Genomic DNA, 27,616 nt, shown 5'->3' on the forward strand with positions numbered 1-27,616 from the left:
CACGAAAGCACCTCACAAAACTTGCAACACGCCGTAACTCACCTCAGAACGTTAGCACGTCGGAGCAGTATGCATCACGTGATAGAGCGGCTGTGGCATGCGGGACCTGTCGGTGGTCTGGATAGCATGTGGAGCTTCGCTAGCAACCCGGCATTTAATCTCCGACAAAGTTATCCCCGAGAGAAGTAAAGCAAGTGTGTAAGTCCATCTCTGAATGTTTGTAAAGCATTCCTGTGTTAAGCTTAACAAGCGATATATGGAGCGACTGCCTCCTCTTGCTGCTACTTCAATCATGAAACTGCTTAACGATCAGCTGATCGGCTTTTCTGTTGCGAGTCCGTCTCTCTTGTTTGCTTTTGGCCCACTTTGCACCAGAAAGAGGAAACCAGCGGCTGAACAACAGCAGCACGTTTAAGCTTGATCAGCTGTTGTTAGAATTTATTTAATATTACTTTCTACTCGAGGATCTTTTTCTACGTAGCTGACGCTGGTAACTGTGCAGGGGCGGATCTAGCAAAGTTTAGCCAGGGGGGCCGATAGGGCATTAACAGGGAAAAGGGGGCACAAAGACATACTTTTCTTTCTTATTCTCATTTCAAATGTCAAGCTTTTAATAAATAATTATCTGACACCCAAAGTTTTAATTTGATGTAAAATGAATAGAAGTCAATTACTGTATATAGTGACTATTAAGTCTAATATATATACCCTAGTAAGCTATAGTACTTTTTCCTTTGGGAAGGTACCATCTGTGCAGTCTGCAATTTTGTTGAAGAAAGATGTTGAATCTATTTAATATTTCTTGAAAAATAATTGATTTCTGTGCATTTTTTTTTCACACTGCATCAAATTAAGGTTGATTACGTCGATTAAGCATCATGAGGTGGGGGGTGGTTCCCCATTTTTTTATTTTTTTATTTTTGTTGTTGCTGGGAGTTGGAACCCTATTAGTTGGGTTGCTTAATATTTACGCTAAGTACTCTTTAAAATACCAGAATAGGGAGGATGGTGTAGGTTTAAGTTTATTAGATTGATCAGTATTGCTGAACTATGAAATATTTTTTTTTGCATACAGGTGTAACAGAATAGCTTTAGTGTAGTTGTTGTTTTAAACTTGAGTATGAACTTATACAAAATGCAGCAAGATATTTAAAAAAAACAGTTTTGTTGATTAAAAAAACACTATATCGGATTCATATCGGTATCGGCAGATATCCAAATTTATGATATCGGTATCGGACATAAAAAAGTGGTATCGTGCCATCTCTAGTATATACATTGGGTGAATGTGCAGTAGTAGCAGCAAGCAGGTGAATTCTGTACATTAATATGAATAGACATCTGACTATTTTACAGGATAGACAATATAAACATATTTAAAATTAAAGGAATTGAAATGTACATTGTGCCTTGGTTTAGTGTCTGGAAGTCCTGACTCAGTCAATTATAGATGATGTGAGAGGGCGGGTGTGTGTGTTTAGGGCACGGATGGCTTGGGGATAGAAGCTCCTCTTGAGTCTCTCTGTCCTTGCCCGGATGATGCTGAACCTTCTACCAGATTGCAGAAGTTGGAACAGTTTGTTGCCAGGATGGGACGGGTCCTTCAGTATCTGCGCTGCTCTAGTCCGGCATCTCCTGGTGTAGGTGTCCTGAAGCGGGGGGAGAGCAATCCTGCAGCAGCGTTCTGCTGTACGGATCACTCTCTGGAGAGCTTTTTGGTCCTTCACACAGCTGTTCCCAAACCACGATCTCCACAGCACCTGTATAGAAAATCCTGAGGATCTTTGGAGAGACCCTGAACTTCCTCAGTTGTCGTAGGTGATACAGGTGCTGCCTAGCCTTCCTGGTCGTGATGTGAACTCCGAGGTATTTGAAGCTGTCCACTCTCTCCACTGGGCACTCGTTGATGACGGGGGTCTGGTAGTTCCTCTCCTGCTTAGTGCTGAAGTCCACTATCAGCTCCTTTGTCTTACTGACGTTTAGAAGGAGGTTGTTCCTCTGGCACCAGTTCTCCAGATTCCTAATCTCCTTCAGGTAGGCCGTCTCGTTGTTGTCAGAGATCAGGCCCATCACGACGGTGTCGTCAGCAAACTTAATGATGGTGGTGGAGCTGGTAGTGGCCACACAGTCATATGTGTACAGAGAGTACAGCAGGGGGCTCAGAACACACCCCTGGGGGGCTCCAGTGCTGAGAGTGGTGGAGGCTGAGACATGTGTGAGACATTTTAATTAATATGTGTGTGTTATCCCTGTGTTCATAATATAGTTAAACTGTAGGAATGTCTTAAAGATATAAAGACCTGGATGGCCTCTAGGTTTTTGCACTGGATCATAAAAATGACAGACACTTGCTGGCATTACCTTGACCTTCTGCAGCACTGTAAGGGATGCTGGAGTCGATTCTGACATTATATTTATATAATGTAAATAATATTTTGGCTTTATGCTGCTACACTATTATTCATTGCTTCTGCAACACTGACAATAAAAATGCTTATCTTATGCTGGAGTGTTTCTAATTTTAGATTCTAATTTTGGAGATATTGCACTCGTCGTTGCAGAGTATCTGTAAAATTAGAATCATCTTTTCTCAGAGTTATACTGAAAAAATAGTTCATGCATTTATCGTTTTATTATTATTATCAGGATTTCCTAAAAACTCCCTGGAAAGCCTTCAGTTGATCCAAAACGATGCAGCGAGTGTGCTGACGGGGACTAAAGGTCTCAAATAATCAGGCCCCATCCTATCTTTATGAACTCATAGTACCATATCACCCCAATAGAGCACTTTTCTCGCAGCCCACAGGCTCGCTTGTGGTTCCTGGGATATTTAAAAGCAAAACAGGAGGCAGAGCCTTCAGCTTACCGTAGAACCAGCTCAAGATGCATTTCTTCTTTGCAAACCCTTTTCTTTAATTAATAAATATTTGTAATATGTAGTCTGGATTTTCACAATGAGTCCTTTGTCTCGTCTCCCTCCGCTCACCCCCAACCAGACACAGTAGTCGTCTGCCTTTTCCTGAGCCATGTTCATTTCGGTTGTTCATGTTAAGAATGGCTTTTTCACACACATTTCAACATAACATTAGTACTGATACAAAAGTGGTTCTCTTCTGACACTGAGTGAAAAAACACAGAAATGATGAGGATGGAAAAAATGTCAATGTCCTCCACGTGTAAAACCATTCCTGTTTGGGGGTTTCTCATTGTTGCCCCTTTAATGCAGTTACCAAATCAACATCCCAGATGTTTAACTGACTTGATGCTATTCTCTGATCTAAAAAGTATTCCTTATATTTTTGTGTCTGAGCGGTGTACAATGATTTAAACTATATTAATAGCATTTAAATTCATGCATGAATGCGTATTTATTGAACAGGACCCATACCTGTATCCCTCACAGACAGAGGGAGTCTCACAATCTCTTTCCTGGGTCAGTACCTCAGGGCAGTCCTGTCCTCCGTTAGCTGGCAACTGGATGATGAGCCGTTTCCTGTATTGCTTCTTTTTAGTGTTACCGCCTAGGGGAAGCCACAAGAGAACACACTGATCCTTTAAACCGAAATTACCAATATGCCCTGAATCTTTAAAGCTGTTTTTTAAAGATAGGATGTATTTGGTGTCCTCTGAGAATATATATTATTAGCCTACCTAGCATACTTATGTAATTCCTCACCCTGTACAAGAAGACAGCATTTCAAGGAGAGGCTAATATAATTGAGTGAAATCTCAAATGTCATCTCCATTATCTGCTCTATGGTATCCAATACAACCTGACAGTTAGAGATAATTGACTTTACAGGAAGTCCACTTCTATCAGGATTACTATATCAGGTTAAAGCTTCCAGTGATTGAGTTTGGATAATTTATTAAGGATGAAAATGGTTTGGGGATGCATTGCAGCTGGACTATTACTTCTAAAAGTAAGCATCTTATAAGCCTAATGCACACTTCAACGTGACCAAAGGATCTGAGAATGTAACAAACAACAAAGATGTCTCTGGAACATTCACTCTATTAAAGCTTGTATAAGAGAGATGAAATTGTAATTGTGTGCAGATTGAATGAAATAGAGTGACTCATTTGTTTGGCTTCTGGTTTTCCATATTTACATGGAAACGTGTTCCTTTATATTGTAGAGTCTTTACCTTGCAATATAAAGTAAAGACTCTTCAATATAAAGCACCTTGAGGGGACTGATGTTGTGATTTGATGCTTTATAAATAAAACTGAACTGAATTGAATTCAAGCAGCTGCTACATCAGAAGTGTCAGCCTCCACCGAAATAGCCCTCACTATTGCTATACAATCCTTTTTCATCATACCTTAGCTTAAAAAGAACAAAAACAACAATAACTGGACCGTCAAACGTCTTCTCCCACATTGCTTGCCATCTCCACTAGGTAACATCCTTGGGGATCTAACCCTGGGAACCTTTGTTGGAAACACTGCATTTCCATGGCATTTATTAAACATGTCACAACATTCACAAGAGAACTGGGATATCTGATATTCCTTTTCAGTGAAGAGGTTGCTACTATTATTTATCTGCTACAGCTAAAATAATGATTTGCATATTTTCTGTGCTTTATTATTGGGGTGCCTGCTTTACACACGCACATTCTAGCTGTTTGTGGCCTTTCTAACATTGTTAGAAGCATTAATGTGTGCATTGAGTCTACCTGTCCGACATGTTGATGGACAGGGGCTCCAATCACTGTATGGGGTGACAATACAGTCTCTCTTGCATGGCAGCAAACATGGCCTGACAGTGTCTGGACGAACACTCTCCGGACACCTGAAAGTACATCACTGACATGTCACACACACACAGAGTACCCTTGAAAATCTGATAGAGCCGCAGTGAACACACTGCACTGTAAAAACAAATTCCATGACGTTTTATAACATGTTTCTAAAATGTCTACTTAAAATATTAATAAAATTTGTGGAATAACATGACAAATGTAAAAATTTCCCCCTTGATGATAACAGTTAATTGCGTATCGTTTTTTGCTGGATAACATCCTGCAGAAGTCTCACACATGTCTCCAGAGCAATCCCAGCTCATTCTTCTTTGACGAATCTCCTCCAGATTTGATCGTCTTCGGCACGGACCTCGGTCTTCAGTTCACAAACATTCAACAGGATGAAATCATGACTTTGGGCCTCATCAGTAAAGTTCACTTTAGTCTTATGGAGGCAGTGCTTAAAATCTTTTGCTTCTTACCTCTACCAGTCTTATTCTGATGATACTTCTTACTCCACTGTGCTCTCTAAGAATCAAAACTTCTGTTTCTCAAGTCTAAACTGATGTTTTTGGCGTGATGCTTTCTCAACTGACAGCTAAAGCCTTGCTGAGTTTTTTGTGTATGTGTACATTGGAAGATAGAACAGAAATATTTCTTATTGCAAACTGGGCAGTAACGCGTGATCCGATTACTTTTTGCAAGTAACGAGTAAAGTAAGGGATTGCTATTGAAAAAAGTAGTTAGATTATTTACTTTCCCATAAGCATGCCTCGTTGCCGCGTTACTAAACGGTGTTTTTGTTTGTGAGAGTGTCTCATGACAATGACATACAAGTGTGCGACGTTCGTGGCAGCAACAGATCAACAATGGATAATATGGAGTGCAGGAGAGAGTACGACCATGCAGCGTTTAAAGCTTGGAAGTACTCACACTACTTTGAGTTTTAAAAAGTGACAAAAACATTAGCGTTGGCTGTACACTCTGTGTGGGAAGAAAACCTCTTTCTACAGTGAAAAATTAAATTTCAAATCTGAGCGAGCACCAAGCACGCTGCCACGGGAACGTGACATTCACAGAGAAACCCCCGGATCCCGCCCACTGACATGACTGCTGCGGCACCAGGCAAACCTCCACCTGCTCCACTCCTGCTAAACAGGTGAAAACAGATTTAAAAGCAACAGGACTTAGTGCTGTTGAGTCTTTATTATTTATTTTTTGCAAATTGAGAGGTAAAATGTCTTCAGGAAACTTGAAGTCCTGTTCTTTTCAAGCTCCACTGACTACCAGGATGATGCAATAAAAACTGCATCAAGTGCAATCAGATTGGCGCAATATTATAATAAGAAGGGTCACATTATTTTTAGGTGCTTCCAATTCTTGTCAAGTTCCCTGACATTTCGTCAAAAGACGTTTGTGAGCACCAAACGAGTTAATTATGAATCCCATCACCACTGCATTGAGCTTCCCCTGATCACCTCCTGTGTATTTAAGTCCTGTCTTCCTTTGTTCGTTGTCACGTCATCTGGTTTTCCTCCAAGTCTCGTCAGTCATCAGTCTCGTCACAGTTTTTGTAGTTTTCCAGTTTATGTTTTTCAGTTCGCACTTGCCCTGTTCGCCTATGGAACGCCAGGACTGCCATAATGAATTAATTAAATACACCATTAAATAATTAATTAAATGTGTCAATAATTAATTAAAATTGGAATTAATTAATTAAATAAATAGTTATGACACATGTAATTAATTAATTATTGACACATTTAATTAATTATTTATGTATTTCACATTTTAATTAATTATTGACACATTTAATTAATTAATTATTGACACATTTAATTAATTATTTATGTATTTCACATTTTAATTAATTATTGACACATTTAATTAATTATTGACACATTTAATTAATTATTTAATGATATATTTATTTATTTCATTTTGGCAGTCCTGGCGCCTGGCTCTCGTCATGAAATAATTTTATCTGTCAGCCTCACCCATCAAACTCAGGGGGCGGGGTTAACGCTGCCCATGCAGCTTCTCTAACATTTGATTGGTTGCCGTGCAAAGTAAGTCAAAACAGGTCGATCCTAGATAATCGATTGCTTGTGTAGACTTGGGGCAGCCAGTTATCCCAGAATGCAGATCAAATCACAGGCAGCAATGGTGGTGGTGTAGTTTTAAAATACCCCGTTTTTCTGTCACCAGCTACACTTTTAACAGTGTTTTAGCCGCGAATGTCGCGACGTACGTCTGGTCAGGTTGTCAACATAGAACATGTTTGCAAAAGTGCTCAGATGTTTTCAGAGATTTCACTAGCTCTGCTAACAGTTAGCATGCAGAGTGCACCGAGGGGGTACATTAACCGGTTTGTTTACATATTCCACTCTCCGTGTTCCACATGTTGCATTCGCAGATTCTCATTTTCACCGAACGATCGTCTCTTTCCGCCTGGTCTTGTGTCTCTGTGCTTCTGTAACATAAAGAACGAGCTGACATTTTTCTCACGAAACCAGCGATCAGCTCAGCAGACCCTCAGTTTACCTGCATGCATCCTCCTCCTCATCTGTCAGCTGTTTAACACCTGCTGCTAATTCAAGAAACACGCCTACGTTACCTGGTGATAGTCACAGTTTAACTGGGCAGCCGGTGCTCGATATAACGCAATGTCAGCGCATTTTTCTGCACAAGATAAGTAAATATAGTATTTTCCCCGAGCGCAGAGCTGCTGGAGCTTGTTTCCTTACAGAGCACTTTATACGCGAGCCAGCTTTATCAGCGGCTGATGTCCAATCACCAGCACACAGCTTTCAAACCTCAGCTGAGTTTTAGCTCTCAGTGGTTAAACGCTGGACTTCATTCACTCAGGTTCTGTCTGTCGGGTCACGTTTACTTCGCTGTTTTATTTACAACTGAGCAAATCGGTTTGGCTGAGGTTAAAGTTACGTTTCATAACTGCATAGTTTCACAGACGTTTAATGGTTCACTGGCACATGTGTTAGACTGAACTATCATCTAAATATCATCTGTTTTTTAATAGTTATTCAACTGTATTCTAAGCACCAGCTGTCTGTTAGAATGTGATTTTTTTTCTCTCTCTGTTGGCAGAGGTATAAAAATGCGCAGGAAAATCTGACGTGCATGGCAAACTTCACCGACGATATTTAGGGAGGAATAAACACACATCAAACATAAATGAACCATTTGCCTGTCTCCATAATTGAGAGCATTTTCTCTTCTTATGTCAACACTCTCTCTCTCTCTCTCTCTCTCTCTTTTTTTTTTTTTTTTTTTTGCTTTTTCGGTCATGTTATGTTTACCTGTCAAAGGCTTGTTACAAACTATGAAACACGTTGTGCAGACTTCTGGATGTTAGAAGAAAACGAATACTGCTCATGAATGAGACTAAAGGCAGGAAGGTGTCCTTTAAAACTAAACATGTTAATAGGACCTCCCTATTTATATCATAGTTTATGATATAGCACGTGTATTTCAGTAATAGCCTGCTGAGGCCACTATACGTGCTGGCCTCATATCAAATGTGAAGGCAGACTGAGTCTATGTTTGACGTTTGTTTATATCTAATCTTCCTTTTCAAACATTTAAACAGCAGCGAGTCTGCAGCTGAGGGAATACAAATTCAAATTGTCGGAACAGGTTTGCTCGTTTCTTGGATTCATTTGGTGATTTATTAAATGTATAACTGTTATTCTAATCTGCTGCTGAGTCTCTTACACTTTTCTTTATGCTGTATATTTTCACGTCTCTGGAATAGTTGGCAGTTAGATAGTCAGCTGGGAAACTTTGTGTTAACTCATGGAGCTGAGGATATCGTGGACATGCTGACCTCGCTGCGTGGTGTACAGAGCGAGGTCAGCATGATTAATATTCACAATAAAAATATTAGCCGAACATCATGAAGTCTGTATGTGTTTCATAGTGTCGAACAACCTTTGTACAGTTAAAGCCAGCAGTTACTACATGACGGAAACACCAACGTTATCTCTTTTATGTGTTTATACACAGGTCACGCTGATTACTGAACAAAAACCCAAAGATCAGATGTTAAACAGATTTATTTGCTCTCTCTCCTCCTTAAACATGTTTTTAATGTTAGTTATAATTCAGAATTGGCGACTGAAACACGTAGGACACATAAGAACATCAGGAAATAAAACACCGATAAATATAACCTCAGTAAAAGAAGTCAGCGGGGGTTACTACAGCTGTGTACCGGGGCCTGCGCTTTGTCGGTGGGATTGCTTGCGAGGCGAGCGGGTCTATCCCACGCTTTGCCGTGAGACTGGGACGACATCTCTGAAATCATCGAAACACTTTTGCAAAGAGGCTGTATCTTGACAAACCGACCAGACACATGAAGATTAAACCACTACATTCTCGGCTAAAAAAATATTAAAACGGTATTTGGTAACACACAAACAGGGTTTTTCAAAGCTCAGTTCTGTTAGCTTCCACATGCCGGTTGTTGTGTGCTAGAAACAATGGCCACCAGGCCAAAGCAATGGTTTTGACTCGATCAGCGTTAACCCCGCCCCCTGAGTTTGATGGGTGAGGCTGACAGATAAAATTATTTCATGATGAGAGCCAGGCGCCAAGACTGCCAAAATGAAATAAATAAATATATCATTAAATAATTAATTAAATGTGTCAATAATTAATTAAATGTGTCAATAATTAATTAAAATGTGAAATACATAAATAATTAATTAAATGTGTCAATAATTAATTAATTACATATATCATAACTATTTATTTAATTAATTAATTCCAATTTTAATTAATTATTGCCACATTTAATTAATTATTTAATGGTGTATTTAATTAATTCATTATGGCAGTCCTGGCGTTCCATATTCGCCTTTCCTAGTTTTTGTTCATGACAATCAGCCATAATAAAGGCTCATTTTTTGTTGAAAACGTGCAGTTCCTCTCTCAGCGTCTGCTTTTGGGTCCTGTTCACAAACACACCAGCGAACCCCGCCCTCACATCTATCTTTAAACATTGTCTGACATTGTTTGTTTTACATGTTGAACAATTTAGCCAGACTCATCTATCCATTTCATCTGGAGATAAATCAGAAAAGCATATTTATTTAAAATATCAGTTCACACAATCCAGTTGCATTGGTGTGTGCATACAATGTTATCACAAGTGACAGAACAGACAGTCAAAACATAAAAATAAGAGAGAAGGTGAAAAAGTCCCAGAATAATTTTACATGGATAGATATTTTTGTTCAGTTTTTGTACTGGTAATGAACTGGGACAATTTCATGCCCTTTCAACTTCACAAGACGTGCAATAGAGTATTCGGTCATATGCCAAAATATGCTGATTAGGTTTTCTTACTTTTTGGGAGGAACCTGGCCCACATTCACCCGGACACAAATGACTTTGCGGGTTTGCATCCCCACAGAACAGGAGACATCATCTCCACGAGTACGGCCCACAGATGTGTTGGTTGATGGAATGAAAGAGTCCTCGATGCATTGTCCCCATGGACCAGTTTGCCAGTGGTAGACAGTACAGGGATGGTCATTGCACCTTCTCACCTCCTGCAGAGCACTGATGTTTGGACACTGGACTCCACCTGAGAAGCAATCGAAAATTGTAGCACAGTTGTCAGTGGGGTAGTATTAGTGCTAACAAATGACCAGGACACAGGAGTGAGGGTTATGAAATTGAAAACAAAATGAAATTGGAATTGTAATAAAAATGCAAAAATGTTATTACTATTTATCAACATTCAAATTCAGTGTCTGAGGTGGAAATGCAAAGGACAGTGGACCAATTGTGAGAGAGGATCTCTAACTAGTTTTTGTTTATGTTTGTTCACTTATGAAGGTCGAGTCAAAAAGGACTAACAAACAAACTGCAGTGACACTCTTTTCAGCACTTTGTCCCAGCTGAGCACTTGACACCTGTGTAGCATCCTGTGTTAGCATGTTCAGTCTTACGCTCCTCCAAAAGTGCAACAAACTGTTTGTGATTCAGTGCTCTTGCCCTGATGAAGGGAACTATTCACAACATTAACAAACTACTTCCTTGCTCACAAGTGGTCACTACGGCAGGTTTACAGCTTCCTGACACAGCCACCAAGGTTTGTTCACTACTTAGGCAAATGTGTAATCCACTATACTGTAGAGCTACTTAGTGACAACATCAACTACCATGTTATTTTTTAGTATTGAGTTACACAATGCCTCCTAGGATATAATACAATGCAAAAATACACAGTTCAGTTCTGGGTTCATTTCAGTCACTTTATCCTTAAACTCAACCTTTATTATTTAGAATAGACATTTGTTAAATAAGATACAGAGCATCTCCAACTCAGTGCAAACATGTAGGGGGGGAGGGTTAGGGGGGGCACAGTTCTGCTGCGCTACATATATAAAATGTATAAAAATGTACAAATATACAATCTGGTGTAAGAAGAAAAAAGTAAATAGGTAAATAAATAGTTTGTTTTGTATATACAGTTTGGGTTATTGCGCATAGAATTTATTATTGCACAGTGGTGGTTTATAAAGGGAAATGGGAAAATGGCTGTGTGGGACTGTGTTATTGGTGTGTGTGTACGAGTTAAGGGTGGTTATGGCTTTGGGGGCACCTGTAGCACTTCCCTGATGGAAGCAGGCTGAACAAGTTAAAAACAGGATGGGAACTGTCTATGATGATATTTGTTGCTCTGCTGAGGCACAGTACAAACTCCAAAACAAAACAGAAGTGCTCCAGGTGTCACGGACCCAGTTCCAGGGATTCGGGGTCCGTGAGCAGTGTGGACTACTATTGTAGTTATTATTATTATTATTATTATTATTATTATTATTATTATTATTATTATTATTATTATTATCATTATTGTGGTTGTTGTTATTATGGTTGTGTCTGCTGTCCTGTTTTTCCGTGTTGGTGTACTGTCAGGTGTTTAGGGGTGTGTGCTTGTGTATGTGAGGGTGCGGTCGTGGCAGGCACTTTTAGGCCTGGTGGGTGTCGCCCTGCCAGCTGACCGGTCCCACCCAGGAATCCACACACACCTGGCGCCGATCAAGCCTCGTCAGAGGAGCTTCAAAACAGTGTGGCTGAGAGCTCCTCGACGCTGGATCGTTGAGTGACTTCCCGTCTGTCTTAAGTGTATTGTGCAAGGTTAGTGCAAGTCTACTGTTAGGTTTTGTACTCACGGCTGCCTTTGGTATACGTGTTTCCTCAGGAGGAATTGTGGCGACCAGGAGGCAGCACACGGAGAGTACACAGGGAACGGAGACAGAGCACGGAGCACGGGATAAAGGAGAAGACACGGAACGGGAGTTGGGATCGCACGGGGGGATTTATTGTTGTTCGGATTGTCACCACTGTAAATAAACACTGTTGCACTGTAGAGTCCTGCATTTTGGGTCCTCCTTTCCCCACATCCCCACGGTCTGCCAGCGAGACCGTGACAGAACGATCCAGCCATTATGGGCCCAGCGGACTCAAGGACCGTCTCACAGGAGGAATTGCTCGCCCAGCTCTGGAAATACTGTCGGAGCATTATCCAGGCGGCAGATCCACATCAGAGACACTTACAGGTCGTATTTTTTGATTCCTTCTTATCATCAATCACCTCATCTGTGAGCTTTTTGGACATTAAGAGACTAATTTCGATTATAACCACGCTGAGGGAAAGTTCCTGTTTTGAGCTGTTTGGTTTGGGCTGTCCGGGCGAGGAGGATATGGCAACCTCCCTGGGAGCCCTTGCTGCCTATTTCTTTTTTCATAGGCTGATAGCTTGCAGCTCGCTTGTTGGACCCTCCATTGCGGGGGAAACGTTTCACACGCCCTCTGCACCTCACCACATCTCCACTCACCTCTGCGGCACCTGCTGAGTCAGCAGACCAAGGACCGGCAGCTCAAAATCACACAGCTGCTCTCCTGTCCGGCCGGCTGGTGGAACCTCAGCCTGATACGCTGGCCCCGGCATCGTTAAAGAAGCGACGCTTGCACCGCCGGCGTGCCTCACCGCAGTCAGACTCTAAAACTTTCCAACAGCCGGCTGTGGTGAGTCATATGGACAATTCATCTTCATTCACCTCATCTGTTTATTCACGGGACTGTGTGAAAGCTAACCTCGTAGCACAGCCAGCTGCCCAGCCTGTAGCCGTAGCACAGCCAGCTGCCCAGCCTGTAGCCGTAGCACAGCCAGCTGCCCAGCCTGTAGCCGTAGCACAGCCAGCTGCCCAGCCTGTAGCCATAGCACAGCCAGCTGCCCAGCCTGTAGCCATAGCACAGCCAGCTGCCCAGCCTGTAGCCGTAGCACAGCCAGTCCAGTCAGCCTCTCGTCTTCATCCTCAGTTGGAGGCTGATATGCCTGCTGGAACTACCCTGCCATTATGTCACCTGCCTGTTGTTTCTACATCGCTGTCCAGTCTACCACGAGTAGCTGCCGCACCATTATCACCTCCGCCCTTTGCAGCTACTTCTCCACCAGCGTCCCATCAGACTGCAGCGACCGCAGAACTCTCGACTTCACCATCCACATCACCCGCTCGACCGTCATCTTCGCCACCTGCAGCTTCCGCATCGCCATCTTCACCTCCGGATCAACGACCATCTATACCCGCGTCGCCAGCTGTGGAGCTCAGCGAGCCGGAGGAGCTCAGCATGCCCGAGCGGGAGCTCAGCGAGCGGGAGGAGCCCGCGTCGCCAGCTGTGGAGCTCAGCGAGCCGGAGGAGCTCAGCATGCCCGAGCGGGAGCACAACGAGCGGGAGGAGCCCGCGTCGCCAGCTGTGGAGCTCAGCATGCCCGAGCAGGAGGAGCTCAGCGAGCCGGAGGAGCTCAGCGAGCCGGAGGAGCTCAGCGAACCACCAGCAGAGGAGCTCGGCGAGCGGAAGGAACAACCGGCGCTGCCAGCCGAGGAGGGACTCTCGCTGCCAGCCGAGGAGGGGCCCGCTCAGCCGGAGGTCAGCGAACCGGAGGGACCTCCACGTCTAGCGCGGCCTCCACGCCATCCACGTCCAGTGCGTCCACGTCAGCGACCGGCGCGTCATAGACCATGTGCCACGCCTCGCTGTTGCTCACCGGAGCAGCGACGTTGCCATCGGACCCGTGGCAGGCCACCAGAACCGTTCCGCCGCCACCGGACCCGTGGCAGGCCACCAGAACCGTTCCGCCGCCACCGGACCCGTGGCAGGCCGCCGGAGGAGCAGCGCCGCCGCCACCGGATCCGTGGCAGGCCGCCTGAAGCGTTCCGCTTCCATCATGGGGTTGGAGGTAGGCCGCCCGAACTGTTTTCCCACCACTGCCTGACCCGTAGCGGGTTTTGCCTGCTTGCGGTCCACTGGGTCGGCCGCAAGAACTGTTGTTCCCACCATGGCAGTGGTTGGACGTTTGAACTGGGGGACCGTGACACCAGGATGCTAGGGCGCAGAGCTTTTGTTACCTCGTGGCTACACAAGCCAGGAAGTACCAATGATCGGATTTGGTGTGTGGTAGTAACAGGTAAATGAACATTTTTTTAAATTTTCTGAATATATATATATAAAAAAAAGAAAAAAAAAAAAAACACCCAGCACGCCCCTGCGGGCGGTTTATCCTTCAAGCTCGGGTCCTCTACCAGAGGCCTGGGAGCTTGAAGGTCCTGCGCAGTATCTTAGCTATCTTAGCTGTTCCCAGGACTGCGCTCTTCTGGACAGAGATCTCTGATGTTGTTCCCGGGATCTGCTGGAGCCACTCGCCTAGCTTGGGAGTCACCGCACCTAGTGCTCCGATTACCACGGGGACCACCATTACCTTCACCCTCCACATCCTCTCGAGCTCTTCTCTGAGCCCTTGGTATTTCTCCAGCTATATATATATATATATATATATACATATATATATATATATATATATATATTAGTGCTGTCAAAATTATCGCGTTAATTGTTAAGATCAACGCGAAATGTTTAATGCATTAAAAAAATTTAACGCTGATTTTGTTTTTTTATTAATTTCCTGTAATCTAAGACCTTTAAATTCATGAGCACCTCTGGAGGAGGGGGCAACAGTGTGCTATGCTGGCGTTTGGCCTGACAGAAATGATTAGAAGAAGAAGAAGAAGTGACACCATGCTACTATCTAGCTAACACTAGCTAACACACGCAAGCATGGACGAGGGCGGACTTTTGGGTGGAAAGTTTCTCTTTAAGAAGTTGCCTGATGGCTTGTTGGACAAAACGAGAGTAAGATGCACAATTTGCAACGCTGAATTCAAGTACCACAGAAGCAGTTCATCACTGGCGTATCACCTGAGAGCAAAACACCCAACTGAATCCACCTCTACGGGACCTCGCCAGTCTACGCTTCAGGAGTATGGTGCTTGTGGACGAATAACAAAATATGTGAGAGAAAAGGTAACCAATTCCTTGGTTGTTTGGATAGCTAAAAACTGCCAACCAGTTAGCATAGTAGAAGATGATGGACTGAGAGAAGTCATTCGTGCTGCATCAGGAGATGAGTGTTACAATCTGCCCTCGAGAGGAACCATTGTGTCGAGACTGCACACTTTGTATGGGGACCAGAGGGCTCAGCAGTCCAGCAAGCTTGTGCAAGTAAGGAATGTCGCTCTCACCGGAGACCACTGGACTTCGGTGAACAACGATAATTACTTAAAATATAAAGAATAAAAAAATGTAATTGGAGCCAGGCTATTAATAAAGTAATTGAGATTAATCGCAATTAATAACAGAAAATTGTGAGATTAGTTAGTTAATTTTTTTTAATCTATTGACAGCACTAATATATATATATATATATATTAGGGGTGCAACAATATTCATATCGATATTGAACCGTTCGATACAGTGCTTTCGGTTCGGTACGCATATGTATCGAACAATACAAAATTTTTAATTTATTTTATCAACTTTCCTTCTGACGATGCTGTCTGTGTTGAGAGCTCAGTGAATCTGCGTTCGACTACTCCGCCTAGGCTCGACAGTGCAGCCTAGGCGGAGTAGTCGAACGCAGATTCACTGAGCGCTCAACACAGACAGCATCGTCAGAAGGAAGAGCGCAGGGCAAGCTAGCGAGACAGAAGTTAAGCTCTCCTTGCAACATGGACCTCCCACACCCTCATTCAGATCTGGCGTTTGGAATTATTTTGGTTTTCATGTGACGTATGACCCTGAAGGTAAGCGAGTCATGCACTAAAGTAAAACAGTATGTTGGATGTGCCATGCAATGCTCAATTACATGGGTGGGAACTAGTGTGTTAGCACAGTTAGCTCGTTAACGTGTTGGCCATCTAGCCCCATGCACGGGGCGATCGGCGATAGCTCGTTATCGGAGATTTGCCGTGTTGTGGCGTTAAGGTCATTTCAACGAGATTAACCTGAAAGCACTAGTGGGAACACAACGAATATGACTGCACATTTACGCCGACATCATCCTAGTGCAAAGACAAGTGGAAGCAGAAAAAAAACAAGCAAGCATGCTACTAACTTTAGCCGAGTCATTTAGACAGCTGTTAGCACATGATTCTCCTTATATGTTTAATATGCTGCTGAGAATATAGCCCAGAAGAAGCGGATAGTATAGCTTTTATTTTGGAAAGAGACATTTCTCTGTAATAAACTCTCTTTTCCAAACTATAAGGCAAAAAGAAAGTGCAGCTTTATGGTTTCATGGACAAAATAATTTCTGTGGCTGCAATATGACGAGCTAAATAACCAGGGCTGCACATAAGTGGTCCGCAGGTGCGCATTCGCTGTCAAAATAAAAAACACGCACAAGGGTTAGGGTTAAATTTAAAATCTGTACTTTTGAGTTAAAATATATATTTATAATTTTAATAAATGACAAATTAAAAAGGCATGAACATTTTTTTTGTATCGAAAAAATATCGAACCGTGACACCAAAGTATCGAACCGAACCGAACCGTGAATTTTGTGTATCGTTGCATCCCTAATATATATGTGTATATATATATATATATATATATATATATATATATATATATATATATATATATATATACACACACACACACTGTATATATATGGTTCACAGCAGCTGGTTCATTTAGTTAACGAGAAACACCCGGAATGGCTAACCGAAGGTCGGACGGTCCTGATCCCCAAGGACCCCAAGAAGGGACCGGTCCCCTCCAACTACCGACCAATAACCTGCCTCAGTACTACATGGAAGCTCCTGTCAGGCATCATATCGGCTAAGATGAACAGGCACATGGGTCAATACATGAGCGGGACACAGAAAGGAATTGGCAAGAATACCAGAGGCGCAAACACCAGCTACTGGTAGACAGAACAGTCAGCCGAGACTGCAAGACCAGACTGACCAACCTGTGCACTGCCTGGATTGATTACAAGAAGGCCTATGACTCAATGCCCCACAGCTGGATACTGGAATGCCTAGAATTGTACAAGATCAATGGGACCCTAAGAGCCTTCATCAGGAACTCAATGGGGATGTGGCGTACAACACTAGAGGCCAACTCCAAGCCCATAGCACAAGTCACCATCAAGTGCGGGATCTACCAAGGAGATGCTCTGTCCCCACTGCTGTTCTGCATAGGCCTGAACCCCCTCAGTGAGATCATTAACAAGACTGGCTACGGATACCGACTACGGAACGGAGCAGTTGTCAGCCACCTCCTGTACATGGATGACATCAAGCTGTATGCCAAGAGTGAACGAGACATCGATTCACTGATCCACACTACCAGGCTATACAGCAATGACATTGGAATGTCGTTCGGACTGGAGAAGTGTAGTCAGATGGTAACAAAGAGAGGGAAGGTAGTCAGAACTGAGGGGATTGAACTACCAGAAGGCAACATTGCAGACATAGAGGACAGTTACAAGTACCTGGGGATCCCGCAGGCGAATGGGAACCATGAAGAGGCCGGTAGAAAAGCTGCAACCACCAAGTACCTGCAGAGGGTCAGGCAAGTCCTGAGGAGTCACCTGAATGGTAAGAACAAGATCCGGGCCATCAACACGTACGCCCTGCCCGTGATCAGGTACCCTGCTGGGGTAATAGGCTGGCCAAAGGAGGAGATAGAAGCCACTGACATAAAGACAAGAAAGCTCCTTACCATGCATGGAGGGTTTCACCCCAAGTCCAGCATCCTGAGGCTGTACGCTAAGCGGAAGGAAGAGGGCCGGGGACTGGTGAGTGTCAGCACCACAGTCCAGGATGAGACAACGAACATCCAAGAATACATTGGGAAGATGGCCCCAACTGACCGAGTGCTCAGTGAATACCTCAGGCAGCAGAAACCCAAGAAAGAGGAGGGAGACGAGGAACCATCATGGAAGGACAGGCCCCTGCACGGTATGTACCACCGGCAGATAGAGGAGGTGGCTGATATCCAGAAATCCTACCAGTGGCTGGACAAAGCTGGACTGAAAGACAGCACAGAGGCACTAATCATGGCAGCACAAGAACAAGCTCTGAGTACAAGATCCATAGAGGCTGGGGTCTATCACACCAGGCAAGACCCCAGGTGCAGGCTGTGTAAAGATGCCCCAGAGACAATCCAGCACATAACAGCAGGGTGCAAGATGCTAGCAGGCAAGGCATACATGGAACGCCATAACCAAGTGGCCGGCATAGTGTACAGGAACATCAGTGCCGAGTATAACCTGGAAGTCCCAAGGTCAAAATGGGAGATGCCCCCAAGGGTGGTGGAGAATGACCGAGCTAAGATCCTGTGGGACTTCCAGATACAGACAGACAAAATGGTGGTGGCTAACCAACCGGACATAGTGGTGGTTGACAAACAGAAGAAGACGGCCGTAGTGATCGATGTAGCGGTTCCGAATGACAGCCATATCAGGAAGAAGGAACATGAGAAGCTGGAGAAATACCAAGGGCTCAGAGAAGAGCTCGAGAGGATGTGGAGGGTGAAGGTAACAGTGGTCCTCGTGGTAATCGGAGCACTAGGTGCGGTGACTCCCAAGCTAGGCGAGTGGCTCCAGCAGATCCCGGGAACAACATCGGAGATCTCTGTCCAGAAGAGCGCAGTCCTGGGAACAGCTAAGATACTGTGCAGGACCCTCAAGCTCCCAGGCCTCTGGTAGAGGACCCGAGCTTGAAGGATAAAAACCGCCCGCAGGGGCGTGCTGGGTGTTTATATATATATATAAGTGCTTGTGTATACATACACAAACAATACACATATGCTTTCAATTGTGTAATTTAAGTGATCTAGGTAGCTCTGTTTTGGAAGTTCAGTTAACGCTAGAAATGTGTTTTGGAGTTTGTACGTGCTTTGTCTCTAGGGGCCACCGCATATATTTATATTTAAACATATATAAATAAAACCACGTTTTTTTGACATTAGTCATTCTTTTTGTGCATAATTTTATATTGTTGTTGATAATAAATTAGTTAAAGCAACAAAACAACCTGAAGAGCCAGTTGGGAGCCGAAAGAGCCGGCTCTCTAAAAAGATCTGGAAATCCCATCACTACAGCACAAACGAAGCCAACAGCATGCACTAATTTCAACTGCATGATGAAGGCAAACATTCTGTGCGTATCAGTTTGGTGAACTTTTTGACACAAGTTTACGTGCGTATATAGGGACCTCTAGAGCCTTCGACTAAGTCATTCCTTTCAACATCTCTAGGGACCGTGGGAGGAGAGCCGTGTTGTGGAAACGACACAATCTTCACTAGTAGAGATACTAACCTTTAATGCACACGAAAACAAAGAGCATCAGCTTGACAATAAGATGAAATTCAAACCTGAGATTGTTTCAGAAAATATTTTGTAATGACCGTGGGTTAGTGGAGCTAAACTGGCTAAACTGCTCACTAGCTAAACGGCTAGCGGGGCGCTAGCGGCTATCGCTAAACTTCGCAATGGATGGAGAGCGCTCGTGCCTCATACACCGCACGACCCCGAGCGTCTCAGCAGCAGACTGATAATCCCCAAATGATCCAGCAGGAGGCAGTAGTGGTTCACACCAGTCGTTTATTTACCATCTTTTTCTACAACAACGTAACGCTGCTGACACCGAACCCCTATCCCGCTCCCACCACATAGAGTCGCGGTGTCAGCCAACCATGCCAATTCAACCCACTCCACAGAACACACCAACTTCACTGTGGCTTACATTAACATAACACTAACACAACATGCGAATCAAACACATAGGAACTAGCAGAACGATAGAAAACACAGACAACACAATACCCAGAATGCATCTGGCTAACAACCCCAGCCAGGTCATTACACAGCCCCCTCCCAAAAAGGTTTAGTGTCCCCACAACCTTAACTGTCCACTCTGTAGTCCTGCAAATGTCCGGGCCGGCGTCGAGTACGCTTCGGCCTTGACTGGGAATCCATGGCGCCCCCATTCGGGCCGGGCGTAGGGGGCAAGGAGTCCCCAGGCTGCACACCAGCCTGTGGGTTGGGGGCAAGCGGATGGTATGGCGCCAGCCGGTCCTTGTGTAGCACCACCCGCCTTCCCCGTCCCGGCATCCGGACTCTGAAGACCACCTCCGATAGCTGTTCCAGGATCTCGCCCGGGCCTTGCCAGTGGCTCATGAGCTTGGGGGTCAGCCCCCGCTTCCTCTGGGGACAGAACACCCAGACCCGATCTCCGGCCCCCAGCATAGGACCGTGCGCACGGGTATCATACGCCCGTTTCTGGCGGGCCCCGGCTCCCTCCAACGTCCGTCTTGCCAGTTGATGCACCGTGTGCAACCGCTCCCTGAGCCGCCGGAAGTAGTCCATCTCTGGTCCACCAGCAATCTCCGGCTCAGGGGGCGCCCCGAACACCAAGTCCACCGGGGTTCGGAGCTCCCTTCCGAACATCAACGCTGAAGAAGTACACTGACTTGACTCCTGCACTGCTGTTCGATACGCCCACAAAACAAGGGGCAGGTGTTGGTCCCAGTCCCTCTGATGTTGGCTGGTCAGGATGGCCAGCTGGGTGGCCAGCGTGCGGTTGAACCGCTCAACCAGACCATCGCTCTGAGGATGGAGGGGGGTGGTCCTCGTTTTTCTCACCCCCAGCCTCCGACACACTTCTCCCAGCACCTGGCTCTCAAAATTCCTCCCTTGGTCGCTATGGAGCTCCTCCGGTACACCAAACCGCGTGAACATCTCATCCACCAGAGTCCGCGCCGTCGTCACCGCACTCTGATCCGGCACCGCATACGCCTCTGGCCACTTTGAGAAATAATCCATCGCGACCAGGACATACCGGTTGCCGGCATCAGTAACAGGGAAGGGACCGAGGATGTCCACTCCGATCCGCTCCATTGGCGCCCCAACTAGGTATTGCTGCAATGGGGCATGGGAGCGCTGGCTGGGACCTTTCTGCGCCGTGCAGTCGTCACAGCAGTGGACATGGATCTCCACGTCCTGACGACAACCCGGCCAGTAGAACCTCGGTCTCAGCCGTCGCACCGTCTTGCCATTCCCAAAATGGCCGGTACCTGCAGCCCCATGAACCCAGCGGAAGACCTCAGGCCGCAAGGCCCGGGGAACCAGGAGCTGGAGTATGTCGCCTCCCCCGTCTGGCGCTCGCCACCGCCGGTAGATTACACCGCCATGGAGCTCCAGGCTGTTCCACTGGGAGTACAGCGACTTGGTCTCGGGCCCCTGTGAAGACGCGGCGGACCAGTCTGGCCGTGTCCCTGCCTCCATCCAGTCCTTCACCATCCCCAGCGCTGGATCGCTCACCTGGTGCTGCTGTAGCTCCGCCGCGGTGAAAGGTTCCTGCCCCTCATCCACACCCTCAGGTTCCGCTGCTGCCGATGTCGGACCCCGGTCCAGCTCCTCCAGGCGCCTGCAGTACCGGCACTCATCCGCAGAACAGGGACGCCTGGACAGGGCGTCAGCGTTGGCGTGCTGCCGTCCTGGTCGGTGCTGGGCCTCAAAGTCGTACTCTTGTAGTATTTCCAGCCACCGGGCCACCTGACCCTCCGGCTGGCGAAAGTTCAGCATCCAGGTTAGGCTGGCGTGGTCCGTCCTGAGCAGGAACTTAGTGCCCAGGAGGTAAGGTCGGAAATAACGAACCACCAGGACCACAGCCAACAGCTCACGCCGGGTAACACAGTAATTCCTCTTGGCCCGGCTGAGGCTGCAGCTGTAGTATGCCACCACTCGCTCCTCAGCCTCTCCCCTCTGGGAGAGCACCGCTCCAACCCCCACGTTGCTGGCGTCAGTGTCCAAAAGGAAAGGCTGGCTGGGGTCAGGATACGCCAAGACCGGGGCAGTCACAAGGGCAGTTTTCAGCTGCTCAAAAGCCGTTGCACAGTCCTCTGTCCAAGCAAACCGCTGACCCTTGTTTGTCAACTGATGCAGGGGGCTGGCGACGGTGGCAAAGTCTTTTACAAACCTCCTATAATAGGAGGCCAGCCCCAGGAAGCTTCGTAGCTCAGCGACGTTCGATGGGGGGGGCCAGTCCCCCACAGCAACCACCTTCTCGGGGTCAGTAGCCACCCCCTTTTCGCTCACCACATGTCCCAGGAACTTCACCTGGCGAGCAAGAAGGTTGCACTTGGCCGGTTTCAGCTTTAGTCCGGCCCCGCGGATGGCAGTCAGAACCTCTCGTAGGTTAGCCACGGCCTGTTCAAAGTCCTTAGCATGAGTCAGCAAGTCATCCAAATAGACCATGCAGCGGGCACGGGGAATGTCTTTGAGGACCCTTTCCATTAACCTTTCAAACGTGGCTGGTTCATTGCATAGTCCAAAAGGCATCACCTTAAACTGCCACAGTCCTTGCCCTATGGTGAATGCAGTCTTGGGCCGTGCCTCGGCAGCGAGCTCCACCTGCCAGTACCCACTGCGGAGGTCTAGCAAGCTGAACCAACTGGACCCAGCGATGTAATCCAGTGCGTCATCGATGCGAGGTAACGGGTAAGAGTCCTTGCGGGTGACCGCGTTCAAACGCCTGTAGTCCACACAAGGGCGCCACCCCCCTGTTTTCTTCCGCATCATAACCACAGGTGCGGCCCATGGACTATCCGAGGGTTCAATGACGCCATTAGCTGCCATCTCTTTTATCAGTCCCTCGGCAGCTTGGCGTTTGGCGAGGGGCAGGTGGTGGGGCCGCAGCCGGATTGGAACAGCTGCTCCAGTGTCTATAGTGTGCTGCACCAGGCCCGTCCTTGTGCAGTCCTCTTCCCTGGCGGCAAAAGTGTCCATAAACTCTGCCAAGTGGCTCTGCAGCTGCCGCTGCTGTGTCGCACTGAGGTGCACCCCACTCCGCCGCCCAAGCTCCTCTACTGCCGCGACAGTCTCAGGTGACGGGGAGACTGCCGAGCTAGGCGGCGACTCTGGCTGCGGGATGTTGGCCCTGCTTACGTTCACCCCCCTACCGCGGCCCACTTGGAGCTGCACGGTCTCAGAACCAAGGTGGATGGCAACTCCCGGCACATCGACCCGTGCCCCCCAGTGGGCCAGCAAGTCCAGTCCAACAATGCACTCGTCTGTTATGTCGGCAAGCCAGAACTCGTGGTTCACACTGTTCGTTCCCACCACCACCTGCAGAGTCTTTTTCCCCGGCATCACAGTCTTTTCTCCTGTGACAGTGTGCAACGCTGTGTGAGTAGGGGTCCAGTCTTTTGGCAATGAGCCGCCCGTCTCCGGAAGCACCCCCCTCCGCAGCAAGCAGATGGTGGACCCCGTGTCCACCAGGGCCCGGCAAGACCGTCCATCAATTATACAGTCCAGGTACAGTCCACGGGCGGACCCACAGCGGCCCACCACGGGATGAGTGTCACGGAGAGGGTTTACTGATTTGGGTGAGGGTTCCCTCACTGTCCCACCCCGTGGCCATTTCCCGTTGGTGATGTCACTTGGTTCCGAGGACTAGGTGCGGGACAGCTCCGGGCAAGGTGACCGGGTTCCCTGCACCGTTAACAGCAGTCCGTCTGGCGCCTCCGACGGGGAACTGCCTCTGATTGGGCTCGTCTGGCCTCCTCCTCCTCATCCGACTGGGACGCTCATCTCTCGCTCGACCATCCTGGCCGATCGTCGGGTCACTGGCTCGCCCCGCAGCACCTCCTCAGCCCGCTCAGCCTCCCTCAATGCCTCCTCCAGGTCTCGGGGGGATGACAGCCGGACATGCTGTCGCAGCCTCTCCGGTGTGAGGCCCCTCAGGAAGGCGTGGAGACCCAGCTCCTCCCGTGCCGCTCCTGGGAATGTCGGATAGCCCCGTCGGGCATAGAGGCGGACGTCCGCAGCAAAGGACCCCAGGCTCTCTCCCTCGCGTCGGCAAGCCAGCTCCTCCCTGCTCTGTTCGGCTGATGATCTCTGTCCAAACCGTCTGCCGAGCGCCGTGGTCAAAGCCTGGAGGTCGCGCTGCTCCTCTGGGGGCAGGTCCAGCAGAACCCCATCCGTTGTGAGTGGCAGCCAGCGTGACTTGGGCCAGGTACGGCTCCAGCTGCGTCGCCCCAGTGTAGTGCTGTAGCTTAGCAGCCGTCCTGCCAGGAAGCTGTGATGCGGCCCCAGGAATCCTCTCCCGTTGCTGGGAGAGCAGGGGGTGGCTGTTCCGGGGCGCGCTGTGGCCCTCTGGCCGCCCCAGCTTGGGTCTTCTCCGCTGGGTCTCGGCAGCCATGCTTTCCAGAAGCGAGCAGTTGTCTCGGATTATACGCTCTAATTCGCCTATGGTCGGCTCCATAGTGTCTGCTAGACACTCATGAATCCCACTTCTGACACCAATTGTAACGATCGTGTGTTAGTGGAGCTAAACTGGCTAAACTGCTCATTAGCTAAACGGCTAGCGGGGCGCTAGCGGCTATCGCTAAACTTCGCAACGGATGGAGAGCGCTCATGCCTCATACACCGCACGACCCCGAGCGTCTCAGCAGCAGACTGATAATCCCCAAATGATCCATCAGGAGACAGTAGTGGTTCACACCAGTCGTTTATTTACCATCTCTTTCTACAACAACGTAACGCTGCTGACACCGAACCCCTATCCCGCTCCCACCACATAGAGTCGCGGTGTCAGCCAACCATGCCAATTCAACCCACTCCACAGAACACACATCAACTTCACTATGGCTTACATTAACATAACACTAACACAACATGCGAATCAAACACATAGGAACTAGCAGAACGATAGAAAACACAGACAACACAATACCCAGAATGCATCTGGCTAACAACCCCAGCCAGGTCATTACAATATATTTGAGGAACTTCAGACTAATCGGTTTATTCAGCATGAGGACGTTGTGGCTGTTCCGCCTGAGGACAGTGATTCTGATGCTGCTGACGCTGACTTTCAATTAACAGAATTTGAGACTTTGAGAAACAGCTGGAACACATTAGTGAAAATGATTTAATGACTTTGACTTTTAGCATCTCTAAAACTGCAAAAGCACTGATTAGCAAGCACCCTGACTGACTGACTAACGAGGGAATGGTTAAGAACCTTAAAGAGCATTCACTGATTGCTCAGCAGATCGTTATTGACCATGTTGGAGGTTTGCGCAATGTAGTCTACACAAAAGAGCTACTGCTCTCTGCAGCTGCAGCCAGGCAGAAGTATCCCATGTATCTTGAGGACCAACGATTTCTAAGGTAACATGAACAGAAAGCAAAGCAGACCAAAGGACTAACGGAGGAGATAACAGAGATAAAAGCCAAAAAGAAGAGAATGGAGAAGGATGTGTGGGTTCTCCTAAAGCCTGCTGATCAGAATGCAGAAAAAGCTGAGTCAGAGGGAAAATTGTGCTTTATATGAAAGTCCAATGGGCTTCAAAGAGCTGCAAAAGAAAAGGAAAAAAGTCTGGAGGTTCTGGAGAAACAGTCAACTGACAAACTCAAGGAACTGAAAGACACTCCTTCATAGGCCCTGTCCTATTTGGCCTTATTATTTTGATGGATTTGGTGCAGTTTTCTTGTTTTGTGGGTTATTTTTCTCAACAGATCTGACAGGTTGATTCATTCATTTGCACATTTAGATTTGTTGGTGAAATGTGCTTCTATGCCTTTTCTCAGTTTATACACTATATGCATATAATGCATCATTTTGCTTTTGTAGTATTTTGTGTGGTACTTATCACTCATCTTTGGAAAAGAGAGTTTATTACAGAGAAATGGCTCTTTCCAAAATAAAAGCTATACTATACGCTTCTTCTGGGCTATATTCTCAGCAGCATATTAAACATGTTGTCATGGTCCTGGGCCGTGTTGGCCCAGTATTCTTAGTTCTCGTATTTTTGTATTCAGTTCCCTGTTTAGGTTCTGTTTCCTGAGTTGCCCTGTTATGTTGTTCCCTGTGTGCTTTCCCTTTGTGACTCTCACCCCCTGTGTGCCCCTCTATGTATTCATGAGCCCTTGTCCCCTTTCGTGTTTTATTCCATGTTTTCCCCAGCCTGTTATGTCTGTGTTCTCACCGTGCTCTCTCCTCCTGTCTGAACCTCTGTGTACTTCCTGTTTGACTCTGCCCGTCTCCCGTCAGTGTTATGTTCACCCCACCCTGTCTCGTTATGGTTATCTGTGTCAGCTGTGTTCCCCGTGTGTTCCCACTTTCCTCGTTAACCCTCTGTGTATTTCTGTCTGCGTCTCCCTCTGTTCGGCGTCGCGTTCTCCCTCATTGCTGTGTGGATTCCCTGTGTCTCCCTACGAGTGTTAGTTTATTGATTCCCAGTTTAGTTGAGTTCTGTATTTCCTATGTTCTGCCTGTCAGCAATAAAGCTGCTTTTGAGTTCATCCCCGTGTTTGTGAATCTTGCGATTGGGTCCTCCTCCCGCCTGCCACACAGCCGATCCATGACACATGTCAGGTCCCCATAAGGAGAATCCTGTGCTAACGGCTGTCTAAATGACTCGGATAAAGTTTGTAGCATGCTTGCTTGTTGTTTTTGTCTGCTTCCACTTGTCTTTGCACTAGAATGATGTCGGAGTAAATGTTCAGTCATATTCGTTGTGTTCCCACTAGTGCTGTCAGCGTTAATCTGAAATGACGTTAACGCCACAACACGGCAAATCTCCGTTAATGAGTTACCGCGGATCGCCCTGTGCGTGGGGCTGGATGGCGTCAACATGTTAACGAGCTAACTGCTCTAACGCACTAGTTCCCACCAATGTTATTGAGCATTGCGTGGCACATCCGACATACTGTTTTACTTTTGTCCATGACGCGCTTACCTTCAGGGTCATAATTCACATGAAGACCAAAATAGTTCCAAAGGCCAGATCTGAATGAGGGTGGGGGAGGTTCAATTTGCCATGTTGCAACGAGCTTAACGTCTGTCTCGCTAGCTTGCGCGGCACTCAGTGGATCTGCGCTCGACAGTGCAGCCTAGGCGGAGTAGTCGAACGCAGATCCACTGAGCGCTCAACACAGACAGCATCGTCAGAAGAAAAGTTGATAAAATAAATTAAAAATTTTGTATTGTTTGATACCGAACCGAAAGCACTGTATCGAACGGTTCAATACCGATACAAGTATCATTGCACCCCTAATATATATGTAATTTATGACAGTGGCAATGTGCTGGAAAAGCTTGAACATGGCCCTTGAAAATGCTTAAAAAGGGCTTGAATTTGACCCTGAAAAAAGGTGTATGTAGGAGGGCCAGGAGATTCCTTACTAAATTCCTTGATCCATAAAAAAGGATTTCTGTTCTATTGTAGGACACTGTCTTAACTACAGAAATTGTGTGTCAGGGCATGTATGTTACATGTTAGTTGTGTAACACACACTTCACGATCTGTGCACCGTGATCCTGAACATGCCACTCAGACTAATGTAAAATTTTCTGTTTCTTTCTTTACTGAATAAACTCCAAGAGAGGCAAGTGAGACACAATCCAAAATGCTGTTTTTAGTTGTTAGCATTTTCAATGATGAAGGCACTTGAAAAGTAACACAAAATTAGCTTC

The 27,616-nt window shown here is 46.6% G+C and overlaps 1 protein-coding gene and 1 long non-coding RNA gene across 2 annotated transcripts in view; one reads left to right on the top strand and one right to left on the bottom strand.

The window, feature by feature from the left end:
* The window catches only part of thsd7aa (thrombospondin, type I, domain containing 7Aa), a 182,518-nt gene that overhangs the window by 54,145 nt on the left and 100,757 nt on the right, over nucleotides 1–27,616 (bottom strand). The window contains exons 8-10 of the mRNA XM_024798247.2: nucleotides 10,119–10,359; nucleotides 4,683–4,798; nucleotides 3,389–3,521 (exon numbers count right to left, since the gene is read on the bottom strand). Coding sequence (XP_024654015.2) covers nucleotides 3,389–3,521; nucleotides 4,683–4,798; nucleotides 10,119–10,359 — 490 coding nt within the window. The remainder of the gene's footprint in view (nucleotides 1–3,388; nucleotides 3,522–4,682; nucleotides 4,799–10,118; nucleotides 10,360–27,616) is intronic.
* LOC106676477 (uncharacterized) lies at nucleotides 11,768–12,150 on the top strand. Its single transcript, XR_001342307.3, has 2 exons — nucleotides 11,768–11,893; nucleotides 11,983–12,150. It is a non-coding gene; the product is annotated as an uncharacterized LOC106676477 (long non-coding RNA).

Source organism: Maylandia zebra, linkage group LG22 (genome assembly GCF_041146795.1).
Source record: "Maylandia zebra isolate NMK-2024a linkage group LG22, Mzebra_GT3a, whole genome shotgun sequence".
Taxonomy (NCBI): Eukaryota; Metazoa; Chordata; class Actinopteri; order Cichliformes; family Cichlidae; genus Maylandia; species Maylandia zebra.